The sequence below is a fragment of the Coregonus lavaretus genome, assembly GCF_964263955.1.
Source record: "Coregonus lavaretus genome assembly, chromosome: 25".
Lineage (NCBI taxonomy): Eukaryota > Metazoa > Chordata > Actinopteri > Salmoniformes > Salmonidae > Coregonus > Coregonus lavaretus.
The window spans coordinates 30,965,891-30,984,109 of NC_140012.1; the positions used below are offsets into that span (position 1 = coordinate 30,965,891).

The 18,219-nt window shown below is 42.4% G+C and overlaps 1 protein-coding gene across 1 annotated transcript in view; it reads left to right on the forward strand.

The window, feature by feature from the left end:
• Positions 1 to 14,668, forward strand: part of LOC311100782 (brefeldin A-inhibited guanine nucleotide-exchange protein 3-like) — a gene marked incomplete at its 3' end in the record, with an annotated part of 42,872 nt that extends 28,204 nt beyond the window's left edge. The window contains exons 20-33 of the mRNA XM_084141744.1: positions 5,784 to 5,917; positions 6,043 to 6,188; positions 6,613 to 6,792; positions 6,882 to 7,023; positions 7,289 to 7,420; positions 7,584 to 7,687; positions 7,884 to 8,157; positions 8,322 to 8,498; positions 8,828 to 8,942; positions 9,040 to 9,142; positions 10,780 to 10,911; positions 11,382 to 11,521; positions 12,567 to 13,812; positions 14,477 to 14,668. Coding sequence (XP_083997870.1) covers positions 5,784 to 5,917; positions 6,043 to 6,188; positions 6,613 to 6,792; positions 6,882 to 7,023; positions 7,289 to 7,420; positions 7,584 to 7,687; positions 7,884 to 8,157; positions 8,322 to 8,498; positions 8,828 to 8,942; positions 9,040 to 9,142; positions 10,780 to 10,911; positions 11,382 to 11,521; positions 12,567 to 13,812; positions 14,477 to 14,668 — 3,217 coding nt within the window. The remainder of the gene's footprint in view (positions 1 to 5,783; positions 5,918 to 6,042; positions 6,189 to 6,612; positions 6,793 to 6,881; positions 7,024 to 7,288; positions 7,421 to 7,583; positions 7,688 to 7,883; positions 8,158 to 8,321; positions 8,499 to 8,827; positions 8,943 to 9,039; positions 9,143 to 10,779; positions 10,912 to 11,381; positions 11,522 to 12,566; positions 13,813 to 14,476) is intronic.
• Between the last annotated feature and the right edge of the window lie 3,551 nt (positions 14,669 to 18,219).

Below are 18,219 nucleotides of genomic sequence, written 5' to 3' on the forward strand. Positions count from 1 at the left end.
GAAAAAGGCCATTCTTGAACATTGGGTGAGACAATCTTACTAATTTGCTAGAGAACCAGTTCGGATTTAAGTTTAACTTTTGCATGACTGAAGCTTTTAATGATAGGTCTAATGCTTTAATATTTAATAATTTCTGTCCTCCGAATTCATATTCATTATATAAATAGGCCCATTTGATTTTGTCTGGCTTGCCGTTTTTTAATTAAAAAAAACTGTTCACTAGGCGTAGGCAAGACCATAAGCAAATAGGTCAACTGGGATAATGCTAAAGAGTTAATCAGGGTGATTTTTCCACAAATTGACAGGTATTTACCTTTCCATGGTAGCAAGATCTTATCTATTTTTGCTAACTTTCTATTAAAATGTATTGGAGTGAGATCATTTATTTCATTTGAGATATGTATTCCGAGTATATCCACATCACCATCAGACCATTTTATTGGTAAACTACATGGTAATGTAAAATGTTTATTGTTTAGTGATCCAATACGTAATATAGTACATTTATCATAATTTTGTTGTAATCCAGAGAGGTTAGAAAATGTATCTAGATCCTCTATGAGGCTGTGGAGGGATTCAAGTTGTGGATTTAAAAGAACATGAATCATCAGCGTACAATGACACCTTTTGTTTTTAAGCCCTGGATTTCTAATCCCTTGATATTATTGTTGGATCTGATTTTAATAGCTAACATCTCGATGGCAATAATAAATAGATATGCCGATAGTGGACAACCTTGTTTCACTCCTCTTGACAGTTTAAAACTTTCTGAGAAATGATTTACTATTTTACATCTAGGGTTACTATACATGATTTTAACCCAATTTATAAGAGATTGTCCAAAATTGAAATGCTCCAGGCATTTATATATAAACCCCAGTCGTACTTTATCAAATGCCTTTTCAAAGTCTGCTATGAATAGTAGGCCTGGTTTCCCAGGTTTTTCATAGTGTTCTATTGTTTCCAGTACTTGCCTTATATTATCTCCAATATATTGGCCATGTAAAAAACCTGTCTGATTAGAATGAATAATGTCCGACAATACCTTTTTTAATTCTTTGCGCTTGACATTTTGCTAGAATTTTTGCATCACAACACTGAAGTGTAAGGGGCCTCCAATTTTTTTAATGGACTGGATCTTTATATTTTCCACTTGTATCCTGTTTCAGTAATAATGAAATCAGACCTTCTTCTTGAGTGTCTGATAATCTAACATTTACATAGGAGTGGTTAAAACATGCTAATAACGGTCCTCTGAGTATATCAAAAAAGGTTTGGTATACCTCGACTGGTATGCCATCCAACCCTGGAGTTTTCCCGGACTTAAAGTCTTTAATTGCATCCAGAAGTTCCTCCTCTGTAATTTCACCTTCACATGAGTCTTTCTGTATGGCTGTTAATTTTACATTATCAATAGAAAAACATCTCTACAATTTGCTTCAGTTAGAGGAGATGGAGGCGATTGAAACGAAAACATACGCTTAAAGTATTTGTTTCCTCCTTCAAAATATCATTTGGTGAATCATGGGTGACTCCGTCATTTGTAACCAGTTTCAATACATTATTTGTGGTAGCATTCCTATGTTGAAGATTAAAAAATAATTTGGTGCATTTTTCCCCATATTCCATCCAGTTTGCTTTATTTTTAAAATATATTACACTTGATCTTTCTTGAATAAGTTTCTTCATTTATTTTTGTTTTTCCTCTAATTTATTCTGAGCCTCTATGTTACAGTTTTTATTGCTATATATCTGTTCTGTTAGACCTTCTATTTCCTTTGTTAGTGTGGACTCTTTTGACCTAAATTGCTTTTGTTTTCGAGATGAGTACTGAATTGCATGGCCTCTATAGGCACATTTTAAAGGTGTCCCATACAATAGGGGGATTTGCTGTATCTATGTTATGTCGGAAAAAATCAGTTATAAATTCCTCTGTCCTAGTTAAAAACAAGTTATCATCCAATAGGCTTTGATTAAATGTCCAATATCCTTGCCCACGTGGAAATTCAGTAAGAGTAATGTGTATGCCAATTAAATGATGGTCCGACCGCATTCTTTCCCCTATCAACACTTTTTAAACTTTTGGTGCCAACGAAAATGACATAAGAAAGAAGTCAAGACGACTAGCTTGATTGAGTCTCCGCCATGTATATCTCACTAGATCAGGATATTTAAGCCTCCATATATCTACTAGTTCTAATGTATCCATGACATTCACGATTTCCTTAAGAGCATGAGGGTGATTGTTTGTAGTGTGATTTCCTTTACGGTCCATTGAGCTATTTAAAACGGTATTATAATCTCCCACCATAATAATAGAGTCTTGAATTGCTTGCAGAGTTGATCATTTATTATATAAATTGTCAAATAAGTGTGGATCATCATTATTTGTTCTGTAAAGGTTAATGAGCCATATCTGTTTATGGTCCAATAACATATTTAAAATAATCTGTCTACCTTGCGTATCTGTTTGGACAATTTGCACATTCAGATCGAAATTACTGTTAATTAATATCATCACCCCTTTTGAGTTTCTTTGCCCATGGGAGAAGTATATTTCGCCCCCCCAGTCCTTTTTCCACGCAACTTCATCTAGAATTGTTGAATGAGTTTCCTGTAAACAATATATATTATATTCCTTCTCTTGGAGCCATGTAAATATTGTTCTTCTTTTGTTATTATCTGCTAAGCCATTACAATTATAACTGGCTATACTTATTTCACCACATACCATAATGGGATACAAGTTTCAAATCTATTTATCATCATACACTGCTCAAAAAAATAAAGGGAACACTTAAACAACACAATGTAACTCCAAGTCAATCACACTTCTGTGAAATCAAACTGTCCACTTAGGAAGCAACACTGATTGACAATAAATTTCACATGCTGTTGTGCAAATGGAATAGACAACAGGTGGAAATTATAGGCAATTAGCAAGACACCCCCAATAAAGAAGTGGTTCTGCAGGTGGTGACCACAGACCACTTCTCAGTTCCTATGCTTCCTGGCTGATGTTTTGGTCACTTTTGAATGCTGGCGGTGCTTTCACTCTAGTGGTAGCATGAGACGGAGTCTACAACCCACACAAGTGGCTCAGGTAGTGCAGCTCATCCAGGATGGCACATCAATGCGAGCTGTGGCAAGAAGTTTTGCTGTGTCTGTCAGCATAGTTCCAGAGCATGGAGGCGCTACCAGGAGACAGGCCAGTACATCAGGAGACGTGGAGGAGGCCGTAGGAGGGCAACAACCCAGCAGCAGGACCGCTACCTCCGCCTTTGTGCAAGGAGGAGCAGGAGGAGCACTGCCAGAGCCCTGCAAAATGACCTCCAGCAGGCCACAAATGTGCATTACAGCCCAACACCGTGCAGGACGTTTGGCATTTGCCAGAGAACACCAAGATTGGCAAATTCGCCACTGGCGCCCTGTGCTCTTCACAGATGAAAGCAGGTTCACACTGAGCACATGTGACAGACGTGACAGAGTCTGGAGACGCAGTGGAGAACGTTCTGCTGCCTGCAACATCTTCCAGCATGACCGGTTTGGCGGTGGGTCAGTCATGGTGTGGGGTGGCATTTCTTTGGGGGTCCGCACAGCCCTCCATGTGCTTGCCAGAGGTAGCCTGACTGCCATTAGGTACCGAGATGAGATCCTCAGACCCCTTGTGAGACCATATGCTGGTGCGGTTGGCCCTGGGTTCCTCCTAATGCAAGACAATGCTAGACCTCATGTGGCTGGAGTGTGTCAGCAGTTCCTGCAAGAGGAAGGCATTGATGCTATGGACTGGCCCGCCCGTTCCCCAGACCTGAATCCAATTGAGCACATATGGGACATCATGTCTTGCTCCATCCACCAACGCCACGTTGCACCACAGACTGTCCAGGAGTTGGCGGATGCTTTAGTCCAGGTCTGGGAGGAGATCCCTCAGGAGACCATCCGCCACCTCATCAGGAGCATGCCCAGGCGTTGTAGGGAGGTCTTACAGGCACGTGGAGGCCACACACACTACTGAGCCTCATTTTGACTTGTTTTAAGAACATTACATCAAAGTTGGATCAGCCTGTAGTGTGGTTTTCCACTTTAATTTTGAGGTTGACTCCAAATCCAGACCTCCATGGGTTGATAAATTTGATTTCCATTGATAATTTTTGTGTGATTTTGTTGTCAGCACATTCAACTATGTAAAGAAAAAAGTATTTAATAAGATTATTTCATTCATTCAGATCTAGGATGTGTTGTTTAAGTGTTCCCTTTATTTTTTTGAGCAGTGTATATGTTTGTAAATTTACCAATAAAAAATACCATAGCGATTGACTGTCCATATAGCTGTACCATGATATTTACATTGCTACTAAGTAACCCTCCAATTGTTCTCCATTAATTCCCCCGCTAAAGCCCCTCCCCATCCCAAGTTGAGCCGTCATCCCAGTGTTCAGCATTTCACTGTGTATTTGAACCAGGCCAGTATGTGATTTGGTACTCTTGATTGTACAAATTAAGAGTCACATGTTCATGCAGCACTTTCTCTTCTGGACCTAGGCCTATTCCACATGGATAAGCTATAGCCAGATTAAGAAATCATCATGAAGCAACACACAGATTGTACAATATTCTGAGGAAATATATACTGTATATTATAGGCTACAGTAGGCGACTAAATAAACTTTCCAGTGGCACACTGACTCACCTAATGATGAAGATGAAGCCGTAGGCTACTCACCGGTGATGGCTGATGCACTCGTCTGGGCAATAGCCTATCTCCCGACAACCTACTTTGAAAAACAGAGCTGCTGTTCATGAAACATTGGGAGTTGTTGAGAAACATTTTTTTTCTATTGGTTCTACAGACAGATTAGTCTTCTCTTTTCTGCAGTAGGCATTTGCTTTCCAAACTATATGTTTTTCCCGCTATTGTATTTTGAAATTTGCAAAAGGCAAACTGACAGCCGCAACCAACCATATAAATATAATCCATAGATGGCAGTTCCCATTCAAGTCAGGACTGGCAGCCATTGCTAGTGTACCCATGAGTTGAACAGTGAAATTGCCAAGGTAAGAGGTTCCAAAACCCTTTTATGGATTATGTCTATGGCCACAACGCAACAAGCTGTTCTATATTTGGCACCGCATGCAGCACAAATTGCGACCTTCCCAACTTTAGGCATACCGGTAACTTCTAAAGTAAAGGAAACACAAGTAAATGAGGGATACAAAGTATAAAGTATGTTATGTGTTGGGTGCATTTTCCTGCCATGGTTTAGGTCCTCTTGAAGAGTCTATGCTAAGGCGCATTGAAGCTGTTCTGGCAGGTCGTGGTGGCCCAACACCCTTTTAAGACATTTTATGTGTTTCCTTTATTTTGGAAGTTACCTGTATGTGCCTGTGATAAACTTAATCCCCAGTAATTTTTTTAGAAACGATTGGTCCTCTGTGGCTAAATTATGGTCTCTGGTGTATTTTGAACAATCAGAGTGGGCTTCTGTGGTTGGATAAAAAAAATAGAAACTAAATTGTTTCTCTCTTTTTTGGCCTCTTGGGCCCCCTGCATTTTGGCCTCTTGGGCTTGAGCCCCTGCATTAATCCGGCCCTGCCTGCAGTGTTTACATAACTATATAAGCCCTGGGCCGCTTTTAGAGAAAATAATAAAAACACTTATCTGGCAGATGTTTCCCTGTCCTACTAGTCTCACAGCTTTCTAATTGGCTTGTGTTGATCCCTTTCTGCTGTTTGAAGAATATATTGACAATAATTTGGATTCCTCTGTATGTCCTTTTTTGCAGATTGTTTGAGGATTCCGTCAGTAAACTGAACCTGGTTAGCTTGGTGGGTTTCCTGCACCAGCTGAGGAAAGCATCTCAGTCCCAGCTTTTTGACTCAGTCACTGAGACAGGAGACTACTCCTTAGCCATGCCAGGTACCAAGCACAGCACATGGTTATCCCCAACAGACCTGGGTCAAAACCCTGGGTAAAATTTGCCCAGCACAATGGAACCAACGGAACAGTCCCAAAAGTCATCAATGTTGCCTGTGTGTTCTTAGGAGAGGCCAAGTCCACCATGGACAGGCGTAGCGCCCTGCACCTGTTCCGCCTGGGGGAGGCCATGCTGCGCATCGTGAGGAATAAGACCAGACCCCTGCTGCACATGATGAGGGCCTGGAGCATAGTGGCACCACACCTGGTGGAGGTAGGAGCTCAGGGAATGCATCTCAACTGTGTGGCCTCCTTTGCTGATGTCCTCTCCTCCACGATCACTATTATGGTATAGCCTAACAGGTTCACCCTTTCTGCAGGTTATATTAGGCCTATACCCACTGGGCACAAATGTCAGTTCAACGTCTAGTTTTGATTTACATTTGGTTGAGTTGTCAACTAACGTGAAATCAACAAACATTTCATGCGGTCATTGGATTTAGGTTAAAAGTTGAGTGAAAAAAATACACAATTCCCTTAGGTTGATGACTTTTTACAAATCCAGTCAGTTTTCCAAGTTGATTCAATGTCATTACATATCAATTTTTTGTTGAAATTACGTGGGAACAACATTGATTCGACCAGTTTTTGCACATTGGGCATTGTTCTCATTTCTGTTTCTCTCTGGCTCCTCCTAGGCTGCCTGTCACAAAGAGCGCCATGTATCCCAAAAGGCTGTGTCCTTCATCCATGATGTTCTGATGGAGGTGCTGACCAGCTGGGCAGAGCTTCCCCACTTCCACTTTAATGAGGCGCTCTTCAGACCCTTCGAGCACATCATGCAGCTGGAGCTGTGTGACGAGGACGTGCAGGACCAGGTGAGTTGTCCCTCACACATACACACACACACACACCTCTTATAATTAGTTGCCCCGGTAGTTAAAACGTCCTATTGTTTGTCCCTCAGGTGGTCACGTCCATAGGGGAGCTGGTAGAGATGTGTTCCCCTCAGATCCAGTCTGGCTGGAGACCTCTATTCAGTGCCCTGAGGACTGTGCATGGGGACAAGCCAGACATGAAAGACTACCTGATAGGAGAATATTCCATGGGTATGTATGACAGGCAGCCTTTGAATTTATAACATCTCAATGTTTCTATGTGTTATTTTATTCCCTAAGGTACTGTACAGCTACAATATTTCTATTGTATTCACATACTTTCTGTTTCTTTGGGATGTCTGTGATGATGGCTTATGAGAGACAGTCTCAGCAGGAGATACTGTATGTTGGCACAGAGCCTCATCTCCTCTCTCTTACGAGATTCCTGTATGTCACTTTTTTATTGAGGTTGTTTTCTGCTCCGTCTGTAATGCAGGGAAGTCTCAGGCGCCTGTGTTTGATGTCTTTGAAGCGTTTATCAACACAGACAACATTCAGGTTTTCGCCAACGCAGCAACTGACTACATCATGTGCCTTATGAAGTTTGTCAAAGGTTTAGGTAAGTCAGGTAAATGAGATGATTAACCCATTTTTTTCTGTGGATGTGTAATACTATTGACATGATCATCACATTTTTAGATAGAGACATTGAATGTTCATTTTATTTGGTAAGAGATAATGGAAGTGATTACTCTGATTGCCGTCAGTGAATGTGTTGGCCTTGTTCCCAGGAGAAGTGGACTATAAGGAGATTGGGGACTGTGTCAATGCCACTGGCTACAGTTCTACAGACCTGTGCCTCCCTGCTCTGGACTACCTGAGGAAGTGCTCCCAGGTAGGAAAACACTGGCCAATGGGCCACCTTAGCTATTTTCAATGGGTGTCACACGAAAATGAGTCCTCTTATCAGACAGGCTTCCAGAAAGTCTATTAAAATAGATAAATAAAGGGTCACACAACCACGCTACAGGAAGACCTTTCCCATCTATGTGTAGTGTATCAACACTGTATGATGAGGTTTTCTTCTGCAGCTGCTTGCCAAAATCTACAAGATGCCTTCCAAGCCAGTGTTCCTGGGAGCCCGGCTAGCCAGCCTGCCCATGAGGGCCCAGGAGAAGTCTGTCAGCAGTGAGGATGGCATGGACTGTGTCCTGGCAGAGTTCGACGATGACACAGGCCTGATCCAGGTGTGGATCCTGCTGCTGGAGCAGCTGACTGCAGCGGTATCTAACTGCCCCCGGCAGCACCAGCCCCCCACCCTGGAACTGCTGTTTGAACTTCTCAGAGAGCTCACCAACTTACCAGGTTAGAAGAGATGCCATAACACCACAGGACAGATCAGATTCAACACTCTCCACTGGAGTTTGGTTTTACATTGTCTGGGTGATTATCTTATATAAGTAACATAGTCATTATGAATGTAGCCTACCTGAAAACCAATCGTCAGTTCTTTTTTTCTACCTCCATAGGACCGGGCTTTGCCATATTCTCAGTGATCCAGCTTCTTCTTCCTGTGATGTCACTCTGGCTCCAGCGTAGCCATGGCGACCATGCGTACTGGGATATAGCTGCGGCCAACTTCAAGCACGCCATTGGGCTGTGCTGTGAGCTGGTGGTGGAGCACATTCAAAGCTTCATCCACTCAGGTACAGTGGCCATGGAATGACAATGGAAATTATCCCTAAGTGGCGGTCAAACATAGTGTACACAAAGCAGAGATGGAAGTGCACTTAGGCAGTTAAACGGTCAAAATAGGTATTTGTGAAACAGATGTAGCCCAGGGGCTGTATGTATCCAGGGTCTCAGAGTAGGAGTGCTGATTTAGGATCAGTTTTGCTTTTTAGATCACATTGAACATTTTTACATGGGCAAGGAAAACCTAATCCTGACTCCTATTCTGAGATGCCTGGTACACACGTCCCCAGATGGTGGTTGTGCCTCTGTCCAGATCCTTCATATCTCTGTGCTCCTGTAGATATTGGCTATGAGAATCTGATCAACCTGATGCTGAAGGACCTCTTCAAGCTGCTGGTGGCCTGTGTGGCTGAACCTGCTGAGACTATCTCTAGAGTGGGCTGCTCTTGCATCAGGTGACCACGCGCTGCGCGCGCGCACACACACACACACACACACACACTGTGTATGACTGAGCTGTAGGTGACAGGTGTTTGTCTCTTCCTGTGGCAGGTACGTGTTGGTGACAGTAGGTCCTGTCTTCACTGAGGAGATGTGGCGTCTGGCATGCTGTGCCCTGCAGGATGCCTTCTCTGCCACCCTGGAGCCTGTCAAGGTAAAGACCTGTGCTCCACCATGGTTCTGACTAACGGGAGTGCAGCTACGACCGGAAGTGACTTATAAATGCAGGTTAGGATCATTCACGTGGCAGGTTAGGAGATTTAAGGTTAGGAAAAGGGTTATGGTTAGCGAAAATGCTCTACTAACCTGCTACGAAAAGTCACTTCCTGTGTCAATGGTGTTTTATCTAAAAAATATATATAATAAAAGGTGCAAACTTCCTCTCAATTTTTTCCATTGTTGTTATTTTAGGCCAGTGGAATAAACTGTATAAAAATATAGCCACACACTCTATATATGCTCCCAACAATTTAATGGGTAAACCGAACCAACGTTTCGGCAACGCAGTGCCTTTCTTCAGGGTTGAGGCCAGTGGAATAATCCACACCCGTTTAGAAAAGGATGTAAAAAAGCTTTCCCTGGTAATGATCTGATGAGGTGATATTAATACCATGAACAAATTACAATAATGGGACACAAAATCACCTTGTTTAAAGGCCCAGTGCAGTCAAAATTCCAACACCAGATGGTACATTATTTAATAGAACAATAAGAAAGAGAGTTCCAAACCTCTGCCAATCACAGCTAGTTTCCCATTTTCCCCTCCCTACTCAGACCACTCCGAGACAGTCCTAGCAAAATTCTTGCTTGAGAAATAGTTTTTTGCTAGAATGCTATTTTTGATTCTTTTTTACCATTTTAATTGAAAGCTATTACAGTAAGGTACTTACTTGTTACCCAGAAATTATTTGATATTGAGATAAAAATGGCTGCATTGGGCCTTTAACCCATTCTGATTATGGCTGTTAACATATGGCGTGTGGCAGCAGGTGAATGCATGTTTACATCTAGCTCCACTACATTCCTACAGTAGGTAGGCTACATTTAGAAGGAGTACTTCTCACCACAAGTGTTTTTCTCATTCACAGCCCTGCAAAATCTGAGAGGACCAAATATAATCTTCTTTAAAGCTTAAAGCTGCAGCCTTTTAGAGATAAAATAAAAAGCTTGTCAGGACTTAAATGCATGATGCATTACTACCAATAACAGACCTTAAATATAGTGACCTTGCAAGAGATTACTCTACCTAAGAATGCATTGTGTATAGTGGTAGACCCTATATGCACTCAGGCATACTGTATGGACAAGACAAACCTTCTCAGGCTTGTTTTTGTGCTTCCTCCTCTGCATTGCTTGCTCTTTGGGGGTTTAGGCTGGGTATCTGTAAAGCACTTTGTGACAACTGTAAAAAGGGCTTTATAAAATAGTAATAGTTGTTGTGAAAGGGTCGTCTACATTCAGGACAGGTCATTCATTCCCTAGTAAAAGTAAATGTCCACTATAATTTTAGATGTTTAGTTACAGTAATGTATGTTGGGATTACTGTCATTCATTAATTTCTTTAGAGATAAAAAATCATCCTAGGTGTATGTGTACTTCCACTGTCTCAGCTGTTTGAATGACGTTCCATGTGTGTCTGATGGGGAGAGTTCCAGTTGATCAGTGTGCTGTGGGTTCTAGATCCTGTTGATTGGATCACATTGTATGGAACCTCCAGACTGTACAGCTTCAGCATACATGCCAGAGTGCCACACAGACCTGTGTGTGTTTCTGCATCTCTGTCTTGTGTAGAACCTGCTGGCGTGTTTCCGTAGTGGTTCAGACAGCTTCTCTGGGGACGCCTGTGAGGTTAAGGTGGCCGCCCCGTCCCACTCCCCCTCTGCTGAGGCAGAGTACTGGAGAATCAGAGCCATGGCCCAGCAGGTGACCCTCCGCCACCACAGACTACTGTACATACATGTTGATGTGATGTTACACACAAGGGGCTAGATTCAATCCCATCGCCCGTTTTCAGCTATGCACTATTTAAAGGCAATGTTTCCTCGTTTGCTTAGACTGCATTCACAGTAAACGCTGCATTTGACGGCTCAATCAGAAATCACCTTTAAATTTCAATCGCCCTATTACACGGATCTTCCGCGGTCCGAATTGAATCTAGGCCTAGGCTACATGCATGTTGATTTGAAATTACATATACATGTGTGGCTGTCCACAGTCAGACCTGGGTCAAATACTTACTATTCATCAGTGTAGCTGTTATTAGACAACATTTCGAACCTCTTGTATTAAGTCTCAAATCTTCTATGTAGACAGTACATTTCATGATTCATGTACGTTGTTCAGTATGACTATTTAGTTGTTCAACATGTCTCCTATCTTCCTTCTGTCTTTAGGTGTTTATGCTGGACACCCAGTGCTCCCCTAAAACCCCCAATAACAAAGAAGGCTTTGAGCATGCCCAGTCCTGTGTGCTCATCATCGAGCTCCCCTCAGACCAGCAATCCAATGGTCACACTCAGAAAAGGTTGGCAACATTCAATCACATAGCTGGTGTGGTGGCTTTAGTCAGTGGGCCAGATTTACAACGGTACGAGCAGTGCAAACACTTTGTGAATCTGGCCCAGTGTGTGACGTTTGTATACTGTGTGTTCAACCTGTCATGTACAGTACATCGTCAACTTTGAATCGTTGCTCTATTCTAATCTATTCGCACGTATCTATATATAGTGTGTTACAGTTTATGTCTTGGTTCACAGCCCGTTCTCAGAATGTAGTTTTCGATGTGCATTATATTCTGAGACTCATTCCTTCTCCTTATGTGATGATTTCTCTCTCTTGTGCTGGACTTACAACAGAAAAATTGGGTAAGAGCACTTCGATGACATCCATACCATGATTCTGGTTTACTGTGAGCAGCATTTACGCCCACCTGTCTGTGTTCATTATCTTATTATATTTTTAAAGCATCCATTCAATGTCATGGACCGTAAACATCATCATATTATGTCAACATCTGTTATCAGGTGACATAAGCTACTGTGCAGATGATGAAGACTTCTGCTTACTTTGTCTTATCCAACATGCGTATATATGAAATTCTTTCCCTTTTATAAAATAAAAACATTCCCAGAGTCCTCTGACCTCTGATGCAGTATTATTATTTTGATCAAGCTCTTTGGGATTACAATGTGGTTTTATTAAATCTGCATTCGACTTTGAGTTAAGGACCTTTTCTTTAATACTGTTTTTCAGAAACCTCATATGATGCCCAGAAAGATGGAGAAATTGATGTCTGAGATTAAAGCTAGAGTCCTTAAATGAAACAATGGCAAAGTGTGTCATAAAACTTTAGTTAAACGTTATGAAAGTTGTGTGTACTTGCATGTGTAAAATCAAGAAGTACAGCAATCTGTACAACCATTTCTCATATTCTCCCAATAAAGAAAATGTACTGTTGAAGCTTAAATCCCATTACGTTGTTGCATGTTTCTGACAATTGGACAAACAGAAATATCAGTAAAATAGGAATCTATTTACATAACTGGCTTCAATAACCTTTTTCTCCATCTGACCTATAGGATTCCTTTCAGAACTATAGTGGTTAGCTTACTCTCCCACCAAGTGCTGCTCCAGAACCTGTATGACATTCTGCTGGAGGAGTTTGTGAAGCATCCTGGTGATGCTGAGACCCAGGAGAAGACCACCCCAGTATCTGATCCTAGACCAGCTGGTTTCCTGCGCTACATCTCCATGCAGAACCTGGCCATCATCTTCGACCTGCTGCTGGACTCCTACCGCACAGCCCGAGACTTCGACACGCGCCCAGGCCTCAAGTACCTGTTGATGAAGGTGTCTGGGGTGTGTGGCGCTGCCAACCTGTTCCGCCAGTCTGCCATGAGCTTCAACATCTACTTCCAGGCCCTGCTGTGTGCCACGCTCACCAACCAGGAGAGCATCACTGCTGAGCTGGTGAAGAAGATCCTTTACGAGGAGGACGAGGGCAGCTCTGACTCCTCCCAGCAGTGCTCCTCCGAGGACGAGGACATCTTCGAGGAGACTGCCCAGGTGAGTCCCCCGCGGGGGAAGGAGAAGCGCCAGTGGAGGGCCACCATCCCCTCGCTCAGCATCCAGCCGGTCAGCAGCGCAGACTGGGCCTGGCTGGTCAAGCGGCTGCATAAGCTCTGCATGGACCTCTGCAACAGCTACATCCAGATGCACCTGGACCAGGAGAACCTGGTGGACGAGGCAGTGCCCGTCTTCCGGGGGGACCCCCTCTTCTTCCTGCCCCTCTTCCCCTCCACCCCCGAGACTCCCACTCCCTCCACGGGAGGCCTGTCCAGCCGGGGAACACCCTCAGACGATGGCGTGCGCTCCCACCTGGCAGAGACTCCATCGGAGGACACCCACAGCCCTACTGCTGGCTACTGCATGGACAGCCTGCCACACCTGAGAGGGGAGAGGAGAGACCCAGCGGGCCGCAAGAAGGAGTGGTGGGAGAGTGCTGGGAACAAGCTATACACCATCGCCACCGACAAGACCATCACCAAGCTGATGATCGAGTACAAGAAGAGAAAGCAGCAGCACAACCATACCACCTTCGTGAAGGAGACCAAGGGGGGAGAGAACAGGGGCGAGGCAGGGACGATGAGGGGCCCAGAGTCCTCCATCCCACAGAGGCCCCAGCAGCTGGTGGACCCGGGGCCCATGAGACACTCGTTCAGTGCGGGGCCAGAGGTGCTGAGGCAGGAGAAGATCAGACCCCGCTCCGGTTCTACAGCAAGCTCCCATAGCGTCTCCCTCAGAGACTCAGAGGCTCAGATACAGGTAGGTATGCATGCAGGGGAAACATCAGATACAGATAGGACCGCATGCAGGGGAAACATGATCAGAAACGGATAGGACTGCATGCAGGGGAAACATGATCAGATACAGGTAGGAATGCATGCAGGGGAAACATGATCAGATACAGATAGGACAGCATGCAGGGGAAACATGATCAGATACAGATAGGACCTTATACAGGGGAAACATGATCAGAAACAGGTAGGACTGCATGCAGGGGAAACATGATCAGATACAGATAGGACCTTATACAGGAGAAACATGATCAGAAACAAGTAGGACTGCATGCAGGGGAAACATGATCAGATACAGATAGGACAGCATGCAGGGGAAACATGATCAGATACAGATAGGACCTTATACAGGGGAAACATGATCAGAAACAGGTAGGACTGCATGCAGGGGAAACATGATCAGATACAGATAGGACCTTATACAGGAGAAACATGATCAGAAACAAGTAGGACTGCATGCAGGGGAAACATCACTCAGTCTATGATCATGGGGGGGTGATAAGACATTTATTCAGTTCTCTTTTCATGATTGAATAAACACTTGCACTCAAATGTAAGTTCAAAACTCTATCCTCTCTCTCTCGTTCCCTCGTTCTCTCTCTCTCTCTGCCTCTGTCTCTCTATCTCTCTAGGCATGGACCAACATGGTTCTGACCATCCTGTCTCAGATCCAGCTCCTCCCAGACCCTACCTTCCTGGCCCTGCAGCCCGCTGTGTTCCCCTGCATTAGTGAGCTGACCTGTCACGTGACTGACCTCCGTGTGCGCCAGGCAGTGCGAGAGTGGCTGAGTCGCGTAGGAAGAATGTATGACATCACTATGTGAGGAGCAGCTGCGTGCCTTACAGTGTTTGTAAAGGGGAGACTGAAAGGCTCAGCCAATGAGAATCTCCATTGCCACTTTCAGCTGCATTCAGTTTGATTGTAATTTACAGGAAGTCATTCAGTTTATCTTTGCTAGGTTTTGCTTTAACGCCGTCACTCCTGAATGAAATGGAAGTTCGCTTTTTACCAAAAATAGAATTGTCATGTATTTAAATTAGCTGACATAGCTATTTATTGTAGACCCCAATTTATGTTTACTACATATTATTTATATCAATTCTTTACAACTGCAGATATGCTATTACATTAAGAATATATATTTTTTGATTTATATTTGACATTGGAATAACTGTATATAAATCAGATATTGTGCCATATGAAGTTATTAGTTCCAGTTAGCTTTACACATTTCAGTGGTAAATTGGAATACTGCACTCTTCATCTGACAAGATTCCAATCGATAAATCAGGCAAAATGATTTACGAAGCCCAGGCCCCTCTCAGTGACTTTGCAATCTAAAGGGATAATATTCTGTGTAGTATTAATTAACATGAGTACTGAGCTGATCAAATGTTGTTTAAGAGAGGAGATGAGGAGATGCCTTGATGACACCAGCCAGTCACGAGGCCTTGGTGAAAGTGACCCAGTCCCCTCTAGGTAAACAGACCACCGTGACCCTAATCCAGTGATGCAGTGGTAAAAAAATAGGCTGTCGCAGTGAAAAAAGTAACTATACTTTCAGAGAAAAAAAATCTGCAAAAGGTGGGTAAACTGTTGGGCATAAGAAAATGTTTTACTTGCGTTTGCCCTCCACTACACCACTGCCCAAATCCATCCATCCTTTAACTTAGACACATTATAGAAATACAGCCTTACTATTATCTAAGCACGCCTGAGATGATCTCACCATAGAGGTCAATGAGTCTTACTCATCACTGTCCAGTGAAATCAGAGAGCAAATCCACACATGGGGATCCTCATTGAGAGAGCTGTTGATAAACAACCCAACACATACTGTAAGGCAGGATTAGGTTTCGTTCATATACCCTCAAACCTCAACAACGGTTTGGGCTGGAGCCATGCTCAGACCTGGCCTGTCTGGAAACTGTCGTCCTTAGATAATGTCAGATCCAAACATGATGATTCTCCAATCACTACGCCTTCCCCTGACCACACCCGGACTCATCACCAGCCCCTCTATCGTGCTGTCCCTCTCTGACCTCTCTGAGCCTGCTCTAATAGCTGACATCTGCTTGGGCATTAATGAAAAGTAGCAGAAAAGGAACACACAGTACATGTATCACTATAAAATATGTTCGCTATTGCTGCTTGTGTAAATGTGAACAGTCAAAGGACAGATTTTGTGCACCCACCCACACAATTTTGTATTGGATTTTTGTTACTTTAGTGGACTATTTATTAGTAGATATAATATGCACCTGCTCTCAAAACATCTCATGTACATTTGAAGTTCAATAATATTTTGATCCAGTTGACATTGTTTCATGCTGGCCTCCAAAGATTAGTTTAATCTCTGGTAGTAAATGTCTGTGCTTAAAAGGTATTACAAATAAATATAACTTATTAGGTTTTCAGCTCTACTGTACTCTAAAATAGGCAAGAATTTGAAAAACAGATGAGAATACATTTAAAGTTGGCGAAATGCATTTGTGAATACAGTACATTTTTATATGGAAATACTCTCAAGCTCATTATAGTAACACACTTTTACAATTAATCAAGATGTTCATATAGAAGACAAACTGAAAAATAAGTACATTTAAATGTAGATATCTAGAAAGTAACATGTTATGATGTTAGAATTCCATCATGAGAGTTAATGTAATATTTTACTATTGAAAAGTTTGCAACCTCGTAATTGCTTTCCTTGCATAATTTGTTGAGAACATTCTCAACTGGTCTCCATTGCAGTACTGTGGGTAGGATTTTCAGTGTCAAGTTTACTGATTACAGTGCTTTATAGTGTATTTTCTTCTGACTACCTGGGACAGTCTTTTGCATACATACTGTCTATTATAGAATGTACCTTTTTTGTTTACTGTCTTAATGTAATGATCAGCTTTGGGAGGTGAAAATGACTGTACAATGACCAAAGACATGAACACTGTATGGGGGCTCTATTCAATCTGTATCGCATTACAGGTTGCGCGATAGAAGTGTAAAGGTAATTTCCGATTGAGCCGACATACAGCGTTTAACTTGAATGCAGTCTCCACTGATGCGGAAATATTGCCGTTAAAATGTCAAATCACGCCAACCTGGACTCGGGTAACATAGTAAATGTAAATCTGTAGGAAGATTTAGCTAGCGTGCTTAAGTATTTGCAAAGTAGCTAAAAAATAGTAAGTAGTTGCTAAAATGCAAAAGTTGTCCGTGATGAGAATCGAACACGCAACCTTTGGGTTGGTATACGTTTGTGTTATACGCCCACCCAAACAAACATCCTCCTTTCGTTTTTGCCTTAACCTGTCTTTTGTAACCATACCATACATAACATATAATACTAATTTGAGTGTCCTCAAATGTATGTTTATTATGTTACGTCTACTCTGAGACCAGGCTGATCATGCTGTAAAGCTGAACTTCAGCAATACAGATTGAATAGAGCCCTTGATGTAAACTGCTGATGATTAATAAGTTAAATTCCTTCATATACTTTTACAGCATCATCTCTCTGGAAACTAGGCTGAGCATGCAGCTTGTGAATGTGTTATATAGAGGCACTATCTTCTTACTGTTGATCATTTCCAAGAAAAGTCTCATCTACCATAGCTTCCGATCTGCTGATTTGAGGATGAAAAGGAAGCAGGACCCAGAGAGAGTGCATAGGCGTAAAAGCGGCTTTGAGAGAGAGAAACTGTCTACTATTCCTTATTGTCTGAGTTGATCATTTGTGGGTAGATTGTGACCCAATTATTTGACACAGTTTGTTCAAAGTGATCAGTTTATGCGATGATGGATGTTGATATTAAAAACAATGGAGTGTTTGTGTATCAAACTATGTCCTGGACTGTGGCAATATCATTGCTTCCTATACCACATTTTTACTCCTCTGCCCCAATCTGTGTTGATGCATTTATTCGAAACCATCAATAGTCAAATTCCGTATGTTCTGCAGTGTGGGAGCACATGACTTTATGGCACACGCATGCTGTATGATCAGGATTCAAGATTGCCTCAAGATTCAAGGCAATTCATTTGGAACAATTATCAACAATATTTGAGAAAAATGTGAAGATCTTTTGGAACACATAAGTATGATCCCATGAGATGGCAATTGTTTTCAACACAGTTCAATGTGGGGGCTTTTTAATAACCAAAAGCACATGATTCAACAAATTCACTTGACATCAATGGTATAGAGGTGTATTGTGTAATGCTTTATTTAAGGCAATTTGAGTGAGAAAGTGTTCTAAAATGTAGAAAGGAATGTGTGGAGCATGACTGAGGGTTTCTGTAATGTTTTCATGTACTAAGACAACCGTTTGTTAACTGACTGACTTATTATTCTGTGATCTTAAGTGTTTGGCA